The sequence below is a fragment of the Cibotium barometz genome, chromosome 5 (genome assembly GCF_041138505.1).
Source record: "Cibotium barometz isolate CiBa-2024 chromosome 5, ASM4113850v1, whole genome shotgun sequence".
Lineage (NCBI taxonomy): Eukaryota > Viridiplantae > Streptophyta > Polypodiopsida > Cyatheales > Cibotiaceae > Cibotium > Cibotium barometz.
Window position 1 is genome coordinate 4,533,406 of NC_141050.1, and position 22,494 is coordinate 4,555,899.

Below are 22,494 nucleotides of genomic sequence, written 5' to 3' on the forward strand. Positions count from 1 at the left end.
TTGTTGCAACCATTGCCTATTCTGGAAGGAAAGTGGATCCACATAGCCATGGATTTCATCACCGGGCTACCCACAACTAAGCAAGGGTGGAATAGCATCTATGTAGTAGTGGATAGACTAACAAAGGCGGCTCATTTCATACCCACAAAGGTGCAATTTTTGGAGCATGTGTTTAGGTTGCTTGGAATGCCAAAGCAAGTGGTGAGTGACAGGGATGTCAAGTTCATAAGCCATTTTTGGAAGAGTGTCTTTGATTCCATGAGGACTACACTCACTCCAAGTACAACCTATCATCCGTTAACGGATGGCCAAACCGAGAGGGTGAACAAGTGGCTTGAAATCTATTTGAGACACTATTGTTATGACACCCAATCTTTATGGGATAAATGGTTGCACTTAGCTAAATTTTGCCATAACAATACCTATCACATGAGTATTGGTATGTCTCCATTTGAAGCCATGTATGGGTATAAGGTGCATGTACCTTCCATTGCATTCAATGAGGAAAAAGTGAATCCTCAAGCCAAAGAGGAGATTGAGAAGATGTGTGCAATATTGCAAAGGTGCAAGGATAACATGGCCAAGGCACAAAACCAAATGAAGCAATATGCCGATGAATCGAGGAAGCATGTGGAATTCAAGGAAGGGGATTATGTATTCCTAAGAATCCCTAAGTCAAGGTATGCTTCTTTGAAGGGGAGACACCAAGACGAAGCTTGCTCATCGCTTTTATGGACCATACAAGGTGTTGAGAAGAATTGGTGAAGTAGCCTATCCATTGTTGTTACCTTCTACCACAAGGATCCACAATGCGTTTCATGTGTCACATTTGAAGAAGTACGTGGGGCCTCAATTGGAAGTAATTGACTAATTACCTCCAATGGATGAACAGGGAATGATTCAATATGTGGTGGAGAAGGTGATTGGAATGAGGGAAAGACACCTTCGTAATAGGTCTATTGTTGAGTACCTTATGAAGTGGAGAGGTTTGCCTAATGAAGAAGCTTCTTGGTGGTCCGAAGGCTTCATGAAAGACCATCCAGAGCTTCTACAAGCAATGAATCAAAGTGGATGAAGTGGTACAGTTGTTAGGTGTCCTTGGACAGTTATTTGCATGGATTTAGATGATGATATGAACGATGCCATTGCTGTAAATTTACTGTATGGACAGCCATGGTCATTGGTATACTTCACTACTCATCAATCAAGTTCAACAAGTCTCCGCGGGCTTATGGATATTATAGAGGGCAGTCCATATGTACATCAAATAAGTGGACAGCTCTATGTGGAGTTTTCTTGTGTAAGGCATTTTTGGAATTGCAACAAATGTACTTCCACATTCATGAGGAAAGTCAAGAAGAATTCATACATCCCATACATTACTCCATACACGGTTTCGAGGAAGAAACCTTTGGGTGGGGATGGTTTGTAAAATGAAAGGGGCTTGAGTTTGTACATAAGGAGAGGCTCATGGGCATGGATATGGCCGGGCAAGTATGAGGCCCAACATTAATGAGTGTGAAAAGGTGGGCAAGTATATAAGTGAATATTGTAACTAGAGACTTTACTCACTTTTGACTAATGAAATCATACTCCTTGGAGCTCCATGCTTCTATGGCTATGGTGGTACTCCCTTGAGTGCATGTGGTACTCCATCATGAGTGCATGTGGTACTCCATTATGAGTGCAATCTTTCTCTCTTTTTCTCACCATCATTACATGTAGGGCTCAACAACTAACGTTGAAACCTGAGGGGATGGATACAAAGTAAAGCCAAGTTTGGAAAGGGCATTACAAGTGACGGATTTTAACATTAACATATCACTTCCAGGTTTTGACCAAGCTGGGCACCATGTACGATGTGACAGACACCACATTTCTAAACGGCATACAAGCTCAACAATTCCTAGATGCAAAAGCGATGGGTGTTTCAACATATTGTATTAAACTGTTGCGTTATGCCTATAACATGTTCTCATCAAATAATGAGAGAAAGGCATTAAACTTCTTCAATAATTCACGAACAAGTTCAACCATAGACACGATACATACCAACAAGTAATAACAATATAGAAAATCACCTTGTTAGAAGTTAGAAATATTACTTCTGAAGAGAAGAAATCTACTATAAATCAATTGTTTGCAAATAAAATAATCTTAGTGAAATAAACGTTCTTAGAATATACAAGAAATATATTGGCATTTCTAAAGTAAATACATTTTCCATGTTAAATCGTAATTATTAAAACTTATTTCCTAACTATTGCAAGCAAGAGAATTCGAATACGAAATTTGGATCGATTGGAAGAAATAAGGTTACCCATGTTTGCTTCCAATCTTAACATGCAATATTTCCAAACCATCGTGTGACCATTTGTTTATAAACCAAATAAGATAGATTGGAGTGTGCATCCCCCTTGTTATGTATTATTTTTTTGATGTACATGAGATACGACGAACACAGCTATGCAAGCATCCTAGTTGTTCTATTTGTGTTGTGTGTCTAGTGGGATAAGATAAATGTGGAATCATTATCAAAACACATAACCCTCTCACGAAAGTTAATACTCCTCTTTTTTGAACCATACTGACAAGCGTTACATGATTGATTTCCTAGTTTCTAGAGAAGTGGAAGGGGGAGGATATACAAGACTTCATACTTAAGTTTTGTCATATTTACCATGTGTTAAACAAAGGTCAATCTGTTGATATGCTAGAAACTATCCCAGAGATCCTAAAGGTGAGCCCTTTCTTGGTTCCAAGGGTTTTACCAATTTTAACAACTCAAGATTGAGCTAACACAAGCCTTAGCACAAGATTTTGCTGTAAAGGGCTCACCCTTCCATCTCCTCGTGCTTGGTGGAAAAAAACAACAAAACCTAAGTGACAAAGATGAAGATCGAGAGGAGATGGAAGGGTGTAGTATTATTTATACAAGCTAGAAAAGGGTGGGGTTGCACGAATCCTTGTTGCATCACAATGAAAGAATTCATAAAATGGATTGATTCACTACATCTCTGGATCCTACGGTCATTTCAACATCTGGTACCTATGATTTTGCATGTAGAGTACAAGGTCGGTCCTTCAGAGGTTGGATAAACAAGGGTGGTCCTTATGAGGTTGAATAATCCAAGGGAAACTTGGAATCCATCTAAGTTCTAATGTAGCGAATCTAAGGTCACTCTACTTGGGCATAACGTCTCTTCCAAGGGAGCTTCATACAAATCTTAAAAAGATGGAAGGCAATTCTGGCTCTTGCACATCCAAAATGTCATGCAACTAAATTTTTGGACGCATTGTCTCACCTTTTGTATGTTTACATCAATTTAATCTCATCAACGTATGTTTACATCAATTTAATCTCATCAACGTATTACTTTCTGCTACAATACCACATACAAAAATATCTTTCATACTTGGCTGTGCACGGGGCCTAACCTTGCATAAGCTCTTGGCTATGGCGAGAACCGCCCGCTCTCTCTCTCTCTCTCTCTCTCTCTCTCTCCTACGTAAGTAGAAAGAAGAGGCGATTTGAAGGGAAGAGAGCACGCAACAGTTTCGAATCCTTTTAAAAGTTAAGGATGAACGTTTTCTCCTTGGAAATTTTCGATTCCTACGAACTTCAGGCATAAAGGCTTCTCGAACTTCGGGTATGAAGGAAGGAAGAAGCCTGAAAGATGGGGGGAAAAAAATGTTTGAACGTTCATGGATTACGCAGCAATACAGTGCCTTAAACTGAAGAAACCTCTGACGTGCATAGCAAGCATGGCGAGATGGTGCTTGAAATAGGGAGGCTACTGATCAACAAGAGATGAGCTTGGTTGGGCTTCCAGCAATTTACGCCATCATTCACATGCAACAACCACTCTACAGAAGATATTTGCACGTTTTGCCTGATCCAAAAGCATGTCATTGCACCAGTAGCCAGAAACTAGTCTACAGGATTGCTCATGAACCTGGTTTGGTAGCAGGCAAGAATGCAGCGTTGTGAAATCTCTTTGAGAAGTATGCTTTCTGGCGCATCCGCTTTGCAATCTCCCTTGACAGCCGCTCTACTTCCTTCTCCAAACCCAGCTTCTCAAGCCACCCATTGAAACTAACCAGCGTCTTGGTTCCAAATTTGAGAGACTTGCTTTCAAGCTTCTCTACCATCTTTGTTGCTTCTCCAAGCATGTTCTTGTTTTCACATGCAATTAACAACCGAGCCAATGACTTATCTGTAGGCTCAATCCCTACTGACACCATGTTATCAAACACTTGAACTGCGTGTTCAAGATCCTCATCTTTACTGTATGCATCCATCAGTGCAGAGTATGACCTTCTTTCTGGATAAAAACACTTCAGTTGCATAAACTGAAATATGCGCTCAGCATCCTTAGTCTGGCCAATGTTCCCATATCCTCTGATTAGAGAGATAAAAATCTCGATTTTCAAAGAGAGGCCTGCAAGCTCCATGTCTTTTAGAAACATTTCAGCCTCTTTAGCATGGCCCAACTGGCTGTAGGCTTCAATCAAAGCACAGAACACGAGCGTGTCAGGTACAAGTCCCCACAATTTAATCTCACTGAACTTTTCTTTGACCATATCAAAATTCCCTATTTTGCCATACATTGCGATCACCACTGTATACATCACCAGATCTGGGAAGACATCCCTTTCTCCCATGACTTTCAATGTTTGTTCAACGGCATCATGATTCTTGAGCTGAATATGAACCAGTATTAGGTTGGTGTAGTCTCGTACACCTGCCCGAAAAGCTGGTTCAAGTAGCACAAACTCATAAACCTGCAATGGTTATTGATTCCGACATGTTAGTGTTAATATGGTAGCTTACAACAATACTCATTTATCTTTGTTGCGACTGGCAAATATCAAAAGGCAGTGTACTAAATGGAATCACAGGTATATCTCAGAAAATAGACCAAAATTCTTCAAGTACCCAGCAGCATACACACGTCAAAAGCTGTCATTCGCTTATTGAATACCTCTCTCTCTCTCTCTCTCTCACAGCTAACATGGAAATTATAAATATAGCATCGAATGGTTTGGAAATCAAGCTTATGAATCATCTTGCTAACAAAAACAAGGTATGATTATCTTGTCAATTGATGGCATGAATGAGTTGCATTTAATGAGACAATTTTCTCAAAGTCACTCAAAAAGAGGAGTGATACTACCACCTGTACTAGTCACGAGCAGGATCTGGTGTCCATGCCCTATTTGCCCGGCCTCCCTATATAGGCCAGTGAATTGTGTCACCAGCCTAGACATTCCCCAGTATGGAAGCTCCAAGTTGTCTTAATATTTGGAAAGTACAAGCTTTGGGTACCGGAAATTATCCAGTACAAAAGATCAAACACTTGAAGCTTGCTCTAGGCACCCGAGATGGTTTCTTGGACATACAAATGGGCATTGGAGCTGAAGTGTCAATCTATGGCAAGCTCCTGAGGATTTGGGAGAGATCTAGCTTTGAAACATGGTTCTACATGGTGCTCACATACATTTCTAATAAGGTGAAATACAACGGAACACTCCTAAAATCTAGGCAGGTTACTATTTTTTAACCACCCCCAATGGAAATTCCATTCATGTCATTACGCCCATAAGCTAAGAAAATGGGGGGGACTTGCTGTTGAAGCACCTTTGATAGAATGTCTAGGAGCTGAGATATTTTTATGAATAAAGTTTATGGGAGGGACTTGAAAGAGTGCACAGAGCGGAAGCAGAGTGGCACTAGAATGTGCTGAACAGAGAGTGCAAGAGAGAGAGATATGGAGCAAACTATGCTGAATATACTGAACCAAAACAGTCCCAAGCAAGAGACAGTGTTAGTCTCATAAGTGAGGGAGCAAATATGTACAAGACTGAATGAAAAATGAGAGGCCAGCATCCACTATTTATAGTGGGGAAGTGCTCGCCGACTGGAGCTCATAAACAGGCCGACTAGAGCTGTTGGACATGGCCGACTGGAAAAATGCCAGAATGGCTGGGAAAAATCCCAGAAAAATAGTAAAAAAGGGGGTGGCCAGCCCACAAGCAAGGGCCATACAAAAGGGGACCAAATGGGCACCATAAAAGAGCAGAAACTAGGGATGAAAGTGCTAACACCCCCTCTCAACACCAGATGCTGAACAAACTCCGAGAATCCGAAGATGAGGAGCCAAGGAAGCCTGAGAAACCGGCTTGGTGAACAAATCTACAGCATTCTCCGCGGAAGGACAATATTCCAAACGCAAATCTCCAGCAAGAACCCGTTCACGAACATAGTGATACTGAATCTCAATGTGTTTCGTACGAGCATGAAACACAAGGTTCTTGGCGATGGCGATGCAACTCTGATTGTCACACCAAAGAAGAGTAGAACCGGTAGGAGGACAGCCGAGCTCCTCCAATAATCTCCGCAACCATATCGCCTCACATGCAGCATAACAAACTTCACCGTACTCTGCCTCGGTAGAGGAAAGCGCCACAGTAGGCTGCTTTTTACTGCTCCAAGAAATGGCCCCAGACCCAAGTGAAAAAACACAACCAGTGGTCGAACGCCGTGTATCTGGATCTCCAGCCCAGTCTGAATCAGACCATCCAACAAGAGTGCGTCCTTGGCCATAAAAGATGCCAAAATCCAGAGTGCCACGCAAGTACCGAAGAACTCTGAGAGCACACCGCCAATGCTGCTGACGGGGTTTGGATGAGAAGGAACTCAATAAACTGACTGCGAAGCATATGTCCAATCGGGAGTAGGTCAACCATACCAAACAACCGACGAGAACCCGATACTGTCCCTGATCAGTCCTTGGAGAAGCATCAAGTGAAGAAAGCTTCTCACCAATATCCATAGGAGAAGATACTGGTTTGCACCCAGTCATCTGAAATCTGTCAAGAATCTCCCGAGTGTACTTTTGCTGAGAGAAGAAAATGCCCTTCAAGGTCTGCCAAATCTCAAAGCCAAGAAAATAATGTAAGAGGCCCAGATCCGTCATCTCAAACTCTGTCTCCAAAGCATCCGTAACAAAACGGATCCGCACAGAATAAGAACCTGTAAAGATGAGGTCATCAACATAGACCACAATGATAACAATCAACCCCCTCTCAAGGAGGATATAAAGGTTCGAATCTGCATGAGAACGGCGCAGGCCGAGCTTCTGAAAGAACTCATCAATCCGCTGGTACCAAGCCCGCGGAGCCTGCTTTAGACCATATAAAGCCTTCTTCAGCCGGTACACATGATCCTGTTTGCCCGGAACAACAAATCCTGGTGGCTGATCAATATAAACCTCCTGTGTAAGCTCTTCATTCAAGAAAGCCGACTTGACGTCCATCTGGAAAACGGGCCATCTATGATGTCCTGCAAGTGCAAGAACGGTGCGAATGGTAGTCATCCGGGCCGTCGGAGCGAAGGTCTCATCGAAATCAACACCAGGGCGCTGAGCATAACCCTTGGCAACCAACCTCGCCTTGTGCTTCTCCAAGCTGCCATCAGCTCGGAACTTTGATTTGAAAATCCAACGCACACCAATCACCTTACGTTGCAGAGGCCGAGGCACCAAAATCCAAGTGCCATTCCGTTCGATAGCATCCAGCTCTGTCTGCATAGCATGACGCCAAGACTCATGTGAAAGAGCCTCGTCTACAGAAGTGGGAGCAGAAGGACCATTAATGATTGTAGACATAAGAGCATAATTAACAAACATGTTGCCCTCATGAATTTGTTTCCATGTAACTCTGGAAGAACGCCGAAGAGAACTAGGCGGAGGAGCAGAAGGAAGCTCACGTAACCCAGAGTCACGAACTGTCTGATAATACCAACCAGGTACAGATCTGCTCGAACTCGCTGGAGGAGGAGCAGGGTCATCATCATCTGACTGAGAATCCTCAGCTGGAGGTGTAACAGCAACAACGGGAGCAGGAGGAGGAGGAGGAGGAGGAGGAGGAAGAAGAAGCTCACCACCCCCCTCTGAAGATGTAGGAGTCTCGTCGAACACCACATCACGGCTCACAACAACTTTACCGGCTTGAGGATCATAAAGACGATATGCCTTGGACACAGTGCTATATCCGAGAAAAGTCATGCGCTGAGACTTCGAGTCCAACTTGGAGCGGTGCTCCTTAGGCACATGAACATACGCGATACATCCAAATATCCGGAAATGAACAACGGAGGGCTTCTCACCTCAGCCCAGAAACGTCGAGGTAATGAAGAATGCTCAAGCATAGCACGGGCCATCTCCATAATGGTCCTGTTCTTCCTCTCGGCAACTCCATTCTGTGATGGAGTATATGCTGTAGTAAGCTGTCTCCGAATGCCATGTGTCTTGCAATATTGCTGAAACTCCTGGGATGTAAACTCACCCCCTCCATCGGTCCTGAGAGCCTTGACCGAGTGACCCGTCTCTTTTTCCACCTCGGCTTTCCAATCACAGAAGTGATGAAAAGTCTCATCCTTGGTCTTCAGAAAGAAAACCCAAGTATATCTGGTAAAATCATCCACCATCACGAGCATGTACAACGCCTTACTCAAAGACGCGGTACTCATAGGACCACATAAGTCTACATGAATGAGAGCAAGTGATGTCGAAGATTTGTGTATCGCCTCCTTCGGAAAGGCGGCTCGGTGTTGCTTTACCTGTAAACAAGAGGAACAAGCAGAAGACGGAGCCTTGATGGTCGGTAATCCATCAACCAACCCATCCTTCGAAGCTCGCTGCAGAAGCTGATAGCTCAAATGGCCAAACCGAGCATGCCAAAGTGCAGAAGAAGCACCAGAAGAAAGCAGAGCGGTCAATTTGTAGAGGCCACTATCTTGGACTCCCTGAGCCAAGATGCTACCAGTCGCCTTATCACGAATGGTAATCTCATAACGAGAAAAGATCACCTCCGCACCCTGAGCTGTAAGAGCACTCCCTGACAAAAGGTTAAAAGCCAAATCTGGAATATACAGAACGTCAGAGAAGTACCTCTTGTCCTCGTCAAAACGGAAGATGGGGATAGTGGCATGACCATGCACTGGCACAGAAGAAGAATCACCCAGAGTGATCTCGCCTGATCTGGCAGTGAAGTCCTCGAACCAATCTCGATGGGGTGTCATATGAGCAGTAGCACCGCTATCAACAATCCAAGATCGTGACTGAGAAGTCACAAGAGCAAGTATACGCCAAGTACCTGCTAAGAGAAGAATTCCATCATCCTTCTTGGGTTGAGACACCGCCGTTGAGGAAGAGTTCTTTGCTGCTTCATCACGCTTCTTCTTGTGACATTGGGGTGACTTGTGACCCTTCTTGCCACAATAATGACATTCAATGTCCTTATTCTTTGAAGATTTGTTGTCTTTATCCTTATCGGAATCCTTGGAGTTCTTGTCAGAACCCCCTTTTCCTTTCTTTTGTTGAGTCTTCCCTTTATCTCGTGCTGCCAAAGCTCCATCAAGACCACCGGAGGTGCCAGTCCGCTCCTCAAAGTGAGACTCAATCTGCATAATGGAGGGGAGAACTTCCTCCCAAGTAACTGGAACAGGACGAGGAGAAGAAACCAGAGACTGAAAGTATGCATCAAACCTCTCTGGAAGTTTGGAGAGCAGCCGAATAGCCATATCCTCTGTGGAGATGTCCTTGCCACAAACAGCAAGCTCGTCCCGGAGATCTTTCATCTTCGAGATGAAAGCAGATAAAGATGGAAACGCAGAAACTAATAAGTTCATAAGTTGCTTTTCCAATGCCAAAATCTGACCCGGAGACTTAATCTCATAGAGATCTGCAAAAGCCTTCCAAACTTCATGTGCAGCATCTGCTGTACGCACATGAGAGAGAACAGCATCCTGACAGTTCAACATCAGGAAGGAGAAAACACATCGATCATTCGACTGCCAAATATCAATCTGTGCCTGAGTCACATCACCGGAAGCAAGGGTGGGAGGGGTGGCATTAGCTGGTGTAACAAGCCAATCCCAAAGATCCATGCCACGCAAGGCCGATTTCACCTTCACCTTCCATAGGGTGTAGTTGGAACCATCCAACTTGGCAAACTGTCAAATCCCCACGGATCTCCTCGTGATCGTTCTTGGTTCGAGACTCGAAACCTGCAAACAAACGAACAAATGAACAACAAGGGGGTGCAGGCCTGACTCACCACCCAACCATGACAGCCGTGGGCAAGCCCACAGTCTTGGTTGTCCCCACCGAGCCACGAGCTGAGCTAACTAGGTTGACGTACCGACCAATCTCCTCCTCGCGACGTCCCATACCGCCACGAAGCTGCCCTCGCGGGCCTCGGCTGCATAAAGCAGGTGCACGTCTGCACTAGATCCAGGCTCCAAGACCATAGAGCTCTCACAAACTCGCGAGACTCTCTATATCCCAATAACTAACCTTGGCCACCCTTTTATAGGCTCTTGGCCGGTCATCGGGCGTCCACACTTGGGCGCCCGCTCGTCCTTACTTGGGTGCCCGCCCGTTAGTATATCCCTAACTCAGCTTGTCAATCAGCCTGCCTAGTTCCAAGCTTCCCCAAGCCTCGAAACTAGTCTTGCGTGCGTGTAGCACACGGTAGACACACACTGTGCACATGACATACTCCCCTTCCTCTAAGAGCTCACCCCTGAGCTCACTAAAAAGCCAGGGTAATCTCTCTGAAGAGTAGTCAATGTCTCCCATGTAGCGTCCTCCTCAACACGATCCTTCCACTTGATCTTGTATTCCGTGATAAGCGTATTACGCAATCTTCTTTCACGAAATCCAAGAATCTTTTCAGGCTCATGCGGAACAAATGTCATGTCCTCGACATCTATAATTTCTTGAGGAGTAACTAACTGATCTGCTCCACCCAGTACTTCCTTAAGTCTAAGGACATGAAATACAGGATGAACTTTCACATGAGAAGGCAAATCCAATTCATATGCAACTCAACCAATCCGTCGTGTGACACGAAATGGTCCACACTATCTAGGGGATAATTTCGGAGATCGACTTGTCCGTAAAGTCTCGGAATCTTTCGGAACTCGCAAACACCATCGTTCCTTCAGAAAACTCTCTCGGTGAACGATGTCTATTAGAATAAAACCTGTCTCGATCTTGAGCGCTTCTAATAGATTCCTTTGCAACTTGTAACATTTCCTGCATATCTTGCAAAAAATTACGTGCTGCATCATGCTGAAGTCCTGAGAATCCAACTGTAACAGGTGATCTAGGTTGAAAACCATACATAAGCATGAAAGGACTAAACCCTGTACTCGTATGCTTAGTACTGTTATATGCAAATTCTAACATAGGAAGATAATCCTCCCATGAACTGTCTTTTGGATACATATGCTCGAAGGATATCCTCCAAAATCTGATTCACTCTTTCAGTCTGGCCATCAGATTGAGGATGATCAGAGGAACTCAAATTCAAAGTTGTTTCCAACTTCTCAAAAACAAGTTTCCAAAAATCACTCGTAAACTTAGAGTCCTTATCACTGACTATGTCCTGCGGTAACCCATACAGTCTAAACAATTGCTCGATAAACTGCCATGCTAATTGCGTAGCTGTAATAGTCTTCCGGGTCGGTAAAAATCTAGCCATTTTTGTCAAGCGATCTACCACAACCCAAATAGAATCATGGCCTTGATATGTTCTTGGCAATCCGGTAATAAAATCCATGGAAATACTTTCCCATTTATTACTTGGGATTTGCAAAGGATGCAACAACCCAACCTGTCTAAAGCGTTCAGCTTTATTTGCCTGACAAATCTGACACTTGAGAACATAATCTTCTACATACCCTTTCATCTTTGGCCAATAAAAAGTGTGTTTCACTAACGATAGCGTCCTGTGTACCCCAGGGTGTCCAGCAGAAGGGGCGTCGTGACACTCCTTAAGAATCTTGGACCTAATGTCCGAGATCTGTGGTACACAAATTTTGTCATTACGGAACAGTAAACCATTCCGAATCATCCACTGGCCTCCTACAGCCTGGATGGTAGACTGCTCAGTCATCGAGTCTTGGTCAATCAATGAGCTCCCGTCCTGGATCTTCTGCCAAAATGGACCAAAATAACTATCAGTCCTACAAAGCCCTCTTGCAAAGCCCTCTCAAAGACTGAAATAAGTCAGTAGAAATCTCAGTACGAAAAAGTATTCACCTCTCGAATCCGACTAAGCGCATCTGCAATACTATTCATGGACCCTTTCCAATAACGGATCTCAAAATCAAAATCTTGCATTAACTCTGTCCAACGAGCTTTCCTTCCTCTCATATCATCCGCATCACACACATACTTGATTGACTGATGATCAGTCAATACCACAAACTTGGAGCCATATAAATAATGTCTCCAAACCTTGAGAGCATGAATCACAGCATAAAGCTCCTTCTCAAGGGTTGGCCAACGAGATTGAGTGTCGTCTAGCTTTTTACTTTCAAAAGCAACCGGTCTACCATCTTGAAATAAAGCAGCCCCGATAGCATAGTCACTGGCATCAGTTTCAAGAACATAAGGCCGACTAGGATCAGGTAATGCTAAGATAGGTGCTTCCTTGACTTTATCTTTCAAAAGTCTAAAGGCTATATCCAAATCGTTATTGCAAGTGATAGGCTGATTTGACTTACGTCCACGACCTTTCAATAAGTCGGTCATCGGTAGTGTGAGCTGAGAGTACTCCCGTACATATTTCCGAAGAAAAACAACAAAACCGAGAAAAGAACGAAGTGGTTTCACTGTTCGCAGTATAGGCCAGTCCAAAACCTTCTGAACTCGGTCATAGTCAATGCTCAATCCATCTCGAGTGATCTTGTGTCCCAAGTAAATGATGTCGGTCATAAAGAACTCACATTTACTTAACTTAGCATATAGTCGATTCTGTCTTAAAATAGATAAGACAATCGTGAGGTGTCTGACATGATCCTCAAGAGTACGACTATAAATCAAAATATCATCCAGGAACACCACCACAAATTTCCCCAAATGTTCACGAAAAAGATCGTTCATCATTTGCTGGAAAGTATCTGGAGCATTGGTTAACCCAAAAGGTAATACGAGAAACTCGTAATGACCATACCTAGTCCGAAAGGCGGTTCTTTCGACATGCCTTTCATGAATACGTATCTGGTGGTAGCCAGTACGTAAATCTATCTTCGTGAAATATTTCGCTCCTACTAACCGGTCAATCAGGTCATCTGATCTAGGGAGAGGATAACGGTTCTTAATGGTCAGCTTGTTCAATCTCTTGTAATCTATACACATCCTCCAAGTATTGTCCTTCTTTCTCCTAAGCAACACAGGTGCATCCCAAGGTGATTTACTTGGACGGATCTGGCCCATCCTCAAATAATCTTCGAGTTGTTTAGCCAACTCATCTTCCTCATCTTGGCTCATCCTGTAAGGTGGAATACTGACAGGATGAGCACCAGGGATCAAGTCAATACGATGATCTACGGCCCGTTCAGGTGGTAAACCCGATGGCAGTTCCTTAGGAAATACGTCTTGAAATGAATCAAGTATCTTCTGTAATTCTTTGCTTTCAAACACACTTAATTCATTTACATCCAAGGAAGGGATGAGAAAAGAAGAAAGTGGAATCAATACACAATGGAAAGCGGTATACAAAGAAGAATCCATTATATTTCCAAAATCAATTGTATTTACAAGAGGTCCCTGAGAGGGATGAATACAATCACCTAAAATACTGTACTTGGTGTCCCTATGCTGAAAAGAAAAAATATGACTAGACCAATCTATCTGGACTTCAAGAGTCCTAAACCACTCAATCCCTAATAACAAGTCTACATTCTCTAGGTGCATTACATAGCATTCCAGAGTATCTTTGTAGTCCTGAATCTAGATTGGAAGCATCTCCACCTTGCGATCCCAAACTTGCCTTCCCGCAGGTAGACGTACCTCATAGGTATGGTCGCTGAGTGTCGTATCAAGACTCAATTTCTGCACAAGTTTATAGTTAACAAAGTTGTGTGAGCTACCTGGGTCTAAAAGAATGTGAATCTTATGGCCATTCACTTCTCCATAAACTCGGAGAAGATCATGCAAGCCAAATATTTTAGAATTAAACAGACAATCAGAACAAGTACTAGGGCGAGAAAGTACAGTAATTGACGTACCTGTCAAAGACAACTGGTTAGCTGCCTTTGGCTTGGGTCCTGCGTTGGTCTTGGTACTCTTTTACTTTGGACACTCGTTACGCATGTGTCCTTTTTCTTTGCAGATAAAACAACGTCCTTCCTTCTTGAGCTTTAAAGCCCTAAGGAGTCGTTTCTTCTTCGCTGGTGTCGAACTGGAATTCTTCGAAGGTTGGTCCGAAGACTTTCCTTCAGTCACGTTAGCCATAACTTTCTTTTATGCTTGTTTCCCTGCTCGGTAACGGGTTTTGACTTGGAAGAGACCATTGTATCATCATAGATACGAGCTAAATGAATGGCCTCGTCCAATGTTTTACATTTGTTATTTTTAACCTGTAATCAGTACGAGTCTGGTAAACCAGCTACGAAAAACCCCAAAAGAGTAGTGGGATCCATCTTTGTAGCTTTCATCTGCAAAGTCACGAAACTTCTGGAGGTAGACCTCATAAGTGAGGTGCTGCGAGGTCATGGTCAAAGCTGAAAACCGGGCAACAACATCATAATCATTCTCTTTCTTGAGGAATTCTTTCTTGAAGACATCTTCGAATTGTGCCCAAGTCGTTGGCTTAGGGTTGAGTTCCTTTCACCAAAGCAAAGCTTTGCCGAACAGGAAACCTGCTGCTAATTGTATCTTCTTTCCGTCATCATATGGATGAAACTGAAAGTGAACTTGCCACTTATGTAGCCACGTGTCCACGATCTCCTTGGTGCGTTGCTTTTGCTCACCCCCAAACGGTTCCGGAGTAATGTTGGGACCCAAAGCTGAAGCCAAGGTATCCACACCCGAGAAAGTAGAGAGGGTAGTGGTCAATAGAGCGATGGAGTTCTGCAAAGCTTGCATCTGGGCTGCGATTTGTGCCTGACGTTCCGTCGAAGAAGCTTCGAGAGCTACTTTGAACTCTTGGAAATCTGATTTTGACACAAAATCGTCAAAAAGATCGGCATCGGTACCTTCCGTAGCCAGCAAGCCTTCGCGTTCCACCAATTCTTGGATCGACATCGTGAAGAGGGTAAGTGGAGAGAAAATTCGATCTTTGCACAACAAAAGTGCAAGTGAACTTGAGAGCTTGAGAGCTTGAAAACTTGAGAGAGGTGTGGCAAGAAGCCCACTTAAGGGGTTTATAAAGATAGCCCCAAAAGCTAAAAATCTCCAAAAGCTAGGCTTAGCTTTTGCTTTGCTTTTGTGTTATTTATATATATATATATATATATATATATATATATATATATATATGGATATATATATTCTAGCTTCTTAAAAAAAATAAAACACCTTTGAAACCTTGGAGGAGGGGTCTTTTAAACTTTTTTTTAAAAAAATTAAACTCAAAAAAAAAACAAAAGCTCTAAAAAAAACGTATGCTTTCCTTGTTTTTTTTTTCTCCTTCCTCCTGGAATAGCTCGCCGGCGTGCTGCTGTCAACCTTGCTTTCCTGCCGCGTCGGATGCTGTCGTCAGCTGATGTGCTGCCGGCGCCTTTACGGCACGTTACGCCTGCGCAAGCCTATGAAAGCGTGGTCATAAGGCCACGTGGGCTTGGGCGCCTGCCTTGCGTGGCCTGGGCGCCGGCCTGGCCTGGGCGCTGCCTGGGCTGGCTACGCAGGCCTGGCCGCCTGGCTTAGCAGGCCTGGCCGCCTAGTCATGTAGGCCTTAGGCCACCTGGCTACGCAGCTGCCTACACGACCTTGGGCGCCCGCCAGCAGGGCCTCTTTCGACCAGCATGCACACCCGCCAGCAACACGTCAACAAGCACTACTCTCGCTCTCTCTCTCTCACGCGTTCAACCAAAAAAGCATCGTGCTTTTCTGTTTTCTCTCCCTGCAGTTCATGCGACTGCACAAACAAGTCTCTTCTCTTCTTTGCAACGCAAACGACCCTTACTAAACTACCATCCCCATCAACATGGGTCTCTTTGATGAAGAAAAACACATACTGAATATGAAAACAACAGTATGCACAGAAAAACAGCAAGCTTTTTAACACATACCTTTCTTCGACCTCATCTTCTCTACCTACCGACTTGCTTGTTCACGAGGTATGCTCTGATACCACTCTCAATCCCCACGGATCTCCTCGTGATCGTTCTTGGTTCGAGACTCGAAACCTGCAAACAAACGAACAAACAAACAACAAGGGGGTGCAGGCCTGACTCACCACCCAACCATGACAGCCGTGGGCAAGCCCACAGTCTTGGCTGTCCTCACCATAGTTGCCAGGCGTTTCAGAAACGGCAGGTATGAAACGGGTTTCATACGTTTTGAAACGTTTCATAAAAGGTAAGAAACGGGTAAAAAAAGGTTTCATACAAAACAGAAAAAACATGTATATTTTTTACTTGAAATATACAAAAGAAAAAACTATTGACATAACTTATAAGAGACCACATTGAATTCATTTCAATAAAAACAGAATACATGTAAGATATGATGATATCACAAATCACGTGGGTGATCACTGATGACTAAACAAAAATCAAAAGCATCACCACGTGGGTGATGATTCATGACTCAAAATCCAAGATCAAAATAAATAACATGTCCAAAGTTCAAACTAAATAACATGTCCAAATAAAATGATACTGGCAGCTGCTAGCTACTATCTGCATCCTCATGCTCATCCTCATCTGCATCTTCTGCCTCTGCAGCCTCACTCTCAAGGTCACTGCCGGTAGCCGAGTCCTCAAAGGCCTCATCCTCTAGAGGTGCAGGTGCACCACTAGTACTAGCCTCTCGAGAAGATCGTGTAGTGCGAGCCGGAGCCATGATCTCCTCATAGAGCATAGAATAGATGTCTCTCTCCTCCTGAGGAATGTCGGGAATCTCCTTGCACTTCATGATATCAATCTTATCTGGATTCACTTGGCGAGGCTCAATGGGATGACCCTTTTGTTCTAGCAATCGGAGATTGCAATGACAAAAGACAAGCCTCTCCAATTGTGCTGAGGACAGTCTATTTCTCTTTTTCGTGTGAAAAAGAGCCCATATACTCCAGTTTCTCTCACAAGGCCCTGAACTGTAATCCTGGGAGAAAACTCTTAGTGCAATCCGTCTCTACATTGCACAAAAAAGAATGTTAAGTTAGAGTCAAAAAGAGAGTAGCATTTGAATGTAGATTTTGAAAGAATAGGACTCACGAGACAAAGATACAAGATTCAAGAATCAAGAAACCTTACCAAGTTGGGTGTCCCAATACCGTATTTCTCCCACCAAGACACTGGCTCCAACTGTGTCTCCCTGAGCAATGCAATAGCTCGCCCAAACATATGGCTACCGTTGCGGTAAATGAGAAGCTCATCCTCGAGCTTTCTCATCAGCTGTATATCACCTCCCACTCTCACCAACTTGGTAATGTACTCGATCCATCCTGACTCTAGCTCCTCATTGAGGTATTGCTCCTCATTCCTCCAAAGGGGATGCAAAATGTGAGCAACAGCATGGATTGGCCTATGAAACCAATCCCAACGCCGATTCCAGATCTCCTTAATATCTTGAACTCTACATGTAACATGTGACATACATAAGAGATCAAGATTTATAAAATAACTCAAAGACTAAAGTTAAAGCCCAAGGGTGAGCACCTATCACGCGACAAGGTAGTGAAATCATTGAGAGCTTCACCAATTCTGTCCATGAACTCATAAAGCAGCCCAATGGTACTTCCCTCCATGTCTGTGAGCCGAAGGACACTATACATGGGCTGAAGTGCCTTCACAAGTCCCTCTGCATCCTGCCACCAAGTATCTCTCATGACCATACGAGAGAATGCTATAGACTTGGGCTCATCCTTGTCCTCCCATGCTGTCCATTCACGACACACAACAGTGCGTAATAAGCCATGTCGCACTCTCACTAGTCTCTCCACCACAATAAACATATATGCAAACCGAGTTTTGGAGGACTTTAGAAGCTCAAGATCACTATTGGCCCTGTACATGCTCAAAACCTTTGGCCTCTTTGTGACAAAGTTCACCATGGTAGATGCAGCTGAAAATACATGGCTCACCCAATCAAGCTTTCCCACATCCTCAATCATCAAGTCAAGGCTGTGTGCTGCACAAGGTGTCCACACAATCTTGGGGAACTCCTCCTCTAACATCCTGCCCATGGATACACAATTGGACCCATTGTCCGTGATCACCTGCACAATGTTATCAGGCCCAATTTCATTGATTGCCTGGCGCATGTGGGACATAATGAACTCCCCTGGCACCGATGCATCTATGGCACGAATGAACATTGTGCCTTTGCGGGAGGACACAAGAATGTTGTACACATTTCTCTTCCGCGCATCTGTCCATCCATCACAAAGCAAAGTACAACCATACTTTGCCCAAGTGGCCTTGAGAGGCTCCATCTCCATCTCCACAGCCAGTTGCTCCTTGCGAAGCTCAGTAGTGCGCAATGTCTCGTAGGAGGGGCCATCCCACTCACACCCAATGCGGGAGATAGCTCTCATTGCCTTCTTCCATCGAGGAGTCCTGACAATGTGGAAGGATAATCCACATTGAATAAACAACTTCATCAACTCCCTCGTTGCCTCTTTCATGGCAGCCTTTTGCATCCCTGCCTGTACATGTCCTTTCTTGAACACTGGAAGACTAGTTCTTTTGGCTCGAGGTGCCGAGCTAGAACCACCTGCAACACCACCTGCAACCTCACCACTGGTATCTTCCTCTCTGATACTGCGAGTCCTCTTGGAGACACTTTGACGTGCTTCAGGCTCTCCCAGATTGGGGATATCCTCAAGGGGGATACCTAGCTGCATGGCCTTCCAAGCCTTGAGGCTATCATAGATTTCTTGTGGCACATGCTTACATGGCCCAATGCCGAAACCCTTTGTTTGTGAGAAATGTGCCTTCAACCTGGTGACACTGCCATGGTGCTTATCAGCACAAAAGTTGCATTTCCACTTTCCGGAGCCTGAGCCACCATATCTAGACTCGAAGGTGACATTGTTCCAAAGAGAATCACCTGTTCGAGGCATCCTACAAGACGAGGATAAATGCAAATTGTTGGCCCTGCAAGTGCGACACATAACATAAACTAATCTCAATAGAGCAAGGGTGGACCGTGGAAGATATGCCATAAATATTGATGGAAGAGAAAAAAGTGTGATGTTTTGTGACTTGTGCAGAGAAAACCAACTTAAAGCAAAACATGACATTACCCCTTTGGAAGACCTCCACAAGGCCCAAGAACACCAAGGAGCAGGGGGTCGACAGAAGCGATGGAAGGACAAGAAGGATGGCACGCAAATCGGCGAACTCACATGCGACGGCCACTGGGAAGCGTGATAATCTGCGCCGTACGAATCCACGAAAGAAAATGTTTTTTAAGGTTTTTAAAAACTGCATGATGTATGAAACGCGTTTCATACTGTACGAAACGTTTCGTACGTTTTGAAAGTATATGAAACGCGTTTCTATGCAACACTGGTCCTCACCGAGCCACGAGCTGAGCTAACTAGGTTGACATACCGACCAATCTCCTCCTCGCGACGTCCCATACCGCCACAAAGCTGCCCTCGCGGGCCTCGAGATTGCTGCCGGCCTCGGCTGCATAAAGCAGGTGCACGTCTGCACTAGATCCAGGCTCCAAGACCATAGAGCTCTCACAAACTCGCGAGACTCTCTATATCCCAATAACTAACCTTGGCCACCCTTTTATAGGCTCTTGGCCGGTCATCGGGCGTCCACACTTGGACGCCCGCCCGTCCATACTTGGGTGCCCGCCCGTTAGTATATCCCTAACTCAGCTCGTCAATGAGCCTGCCTAGTTCCAAGCTTCCCCAAGCCTCGAAACTAGTCTTGCGTGCGTGTAGCACACAGTAGACACACACTGTGCACATGACACAGACTCAGCAAACATATGACGAGAAGTGGAAGCAGCCATCACAAAAGCTTGGGCTCAATCTCAAGAAATGCACAAACTCTGAAGAAAAAGGTATCCTCCACAGGTGCCAAGAGTGCCACCAAAGCCTGCAACACCACAAGCCCCCTCTGCAAAGGGAAAGGACCACTGGAGAGGAAAACGCAGCAGTGAAGAAGTGCTGTCCTGTAGAAAACAAGCCGCCTGCAGTCCAATCTCCAAGTGGGCAATAAAACGCTGATCAACAAGAGCCAGACGGCTGAATCGGTGAAGCCAATCTGAAGAAAAAATGACCAGCAGAGTGCTGTCCAGAAAATGCAGCAGCAAAAGCTATGGAACGAAGAAAACGCAGAGGAGAAAGTGCTGAAAACAGGGCTGAATCTGGGGCAGCAGAAAGGTTGCTAAACCGGGAGCGATGATACCATGAAAGAGTGCACAGAGCGGAAGCAGAGTGACACTAGAATGTGCTGAACAGAGAGTGCAAGAGAGAGAGATATGGAGCAAACTATGCTGAATATACTGAACCAAAACAGTCCCAAGCAAGAGACAGTGTTAGTCTCATAAGTGAGGGAGCAAATATGTACAAGACTGAATGAAAAATGAGAGGCCAGCACCCACTATTTATAGTGGGGAAGTGCTGGCCGACTGGAGCTCATAAACAGGCCGACTGGAGCTTTTGGACATGGCCGACTGGAAAAATGCCAGAATGGCTAGGAAAAATCCCAGAAAAATAGTAAAAAAGGGGTGGCCAGCCCACAAGCAGGGGCCATACAAAAGGGGACCAAATGGGCACCATAAAAGAGCAGAAACTGGGGATGAAAGTGCTAACAGGACTATCTCTTAATTTGAGACATATTACACAACAATGGATCAAAGTGAGACAAAGTGGCCTCACACTTGTGACTTCATCTCTCCGGTTGTCATTATAGCTTTTACTTACCATCCTAGTTCATGAGAGCCCCACATCTATAAATTGGAGCCCTCTCTTTTCATTTGAGCAGGATATGTTGCTGCAAACTAGCCTCTACCATGTTGGCTGCTCACATTCTGCCTGCTGCAAAGCGGATGCTGCATAGATCTGCTTGGGATCCTTGCTTTCTAGACAACATAGATACTTGTTAGCTGCTGCTTTATCACCAATCCATACATAAGACATTGTTAACTAGAGTATGTGCCTTTGAACAGTTATGTGTCCTCGTTATGGTGGGCACTAACATGTCCTGATAGGCATTCTGGTGAACATAGCAGACCTCACAACATTCAGTTATACTTGCATTTGCATTCATTTATGGCAACTGGTAGATTAGTACCTGGAGCAGCATACTCTTGTCTTCTTTTTCTCTGAAGAACCTGATGACATAGAGCCAGTCTGCTCTATCAGGCCTGATGCAAGTACAGCTCCTGAGTGCGGAGAGGAAATCCTCGGGAGACAATGAACGCAGCTTGAGGATCATCCGCCTAGCTTTCGGTGGCAAGTTCTGCCTCTTTCCTGGTTTAGCAGGAAACCTATGCTTTGCAGAATCCACATCAAGGCGGGGCCTGGCCCTCCTTCGATGGAAATCTCTCTCTCCGTCCAGGGCATCAAGGCGCAATGGCGGACTCTGCGCTTCAAACACAGTCTGTTGTTCATCGTCAACCTCTTTGTCTTCCATTACTGCAACTTCTCCACCCGAGTTTTGCACTACCTCACCGAGCTTTTCCTGCACCACAGCTCTCAATGCCCTCGCGCCATCCTGGTTCCCACATGGAGTGCCGCATAGGTTTAGCTTGGACTGAAACGAGCAAACTATAGGACTGTGTGATGACGCCCCACTGACAGTTAACCCTAACCCTAATCTGGAAAGAAAGGGTATTGTAGGTATATATGTGCTGATCGTAGGACCATGGGAAGGTGCTTCGGAAGAAAAAAACCCTAATCGGCAGCAGAGCTTGGCCTCGAGTTGCAACATCTGTAGCTCGAAATCTCTCGCTAGACAGACACAGCTTATCAATACTGGCGCTTCATGGTAAAACACCTGCGTTTACTTCAGACCCACTGTAAAAATCAACTCCAACGAAAAAAGAAAAAGAAAAAAAAAGGAATATATGTTGTCGCTAATAATATTGTGTAATATCTGCACGACAGATACAAAGTATATTAAATTTTATTAAATACAATATATAGTATATTGTGTAGTATCTTACAAAGTACATTAAAATTTACTAAATAAGTAAAGTATTTATATGTGTAAGAGTTTCATATTATGTGTATAAGATAAACGCTATGTGTAAAGTTTATATTATGTGTATAAGATAAACGCTAATTTGCATTATAAATTAGAGAGAGAGAGAGAGGATGCCCGTTTGGTCAACTAACTAAAAGAGCTCATGGCACTTGCACTACCTACCTTTTTAGCTACCCCTATATTTGGTAGCCCATTCCATGCAATGAACGTTTTAGCCTTTCTCAATTGGGCTACCTCTAGTAAATAACATTGGGCTACCTCGTTAAACAACAAAGAGTAGTCTTTCTCAATTGGGATAC

At 44.3% G+C, this 22,494-nt stretch overlaps 1 protein-coding gene across 2 annotated transcripts; it reads right to left on the reverse strand.

Moving 5' to 3' along the window:
- Positions 1 to 3,566: 3,566 nt before the first annotated feature.
- On the reverse strand, positions 3,567 to 22,026 carry LOC147637983 (uncharacterized). 2 transcript variants are annotated; one of them, XM_086797297.1, is made up of 3 exons: positions 21,281 to 22,026; positions 4,610 to 4,785; positions 3,567 to 4,498 (listed from the first exon to the last, which is right to left on the reverse strand). In XM_086797297.1, the coding sequence occupies exons 1-3, from the start codon at positions 21,917 to 21,919 to the stop codon at positions 3,949 to 3,951; spliced, it is 1,365 nt and encodes a 454-aa protein (XP_086653423.1). In that variant the 5' UTR covers positions 21,920 to 22,026; the 3' UTR covers positions 3,567 to 3,948. The 2 variants fall into 2 exon arrangements, with proteins under 2 accessions (XP_086653423.1, XP_086653415.1); XM_086797289.1 differs by having other exon boundaries at positions 3,567 to 4,785; positions 21,281 to 22,024.
- Between the last annotated feature and the right edge of the window lie 468 nt (positions 22,027 to 22,494).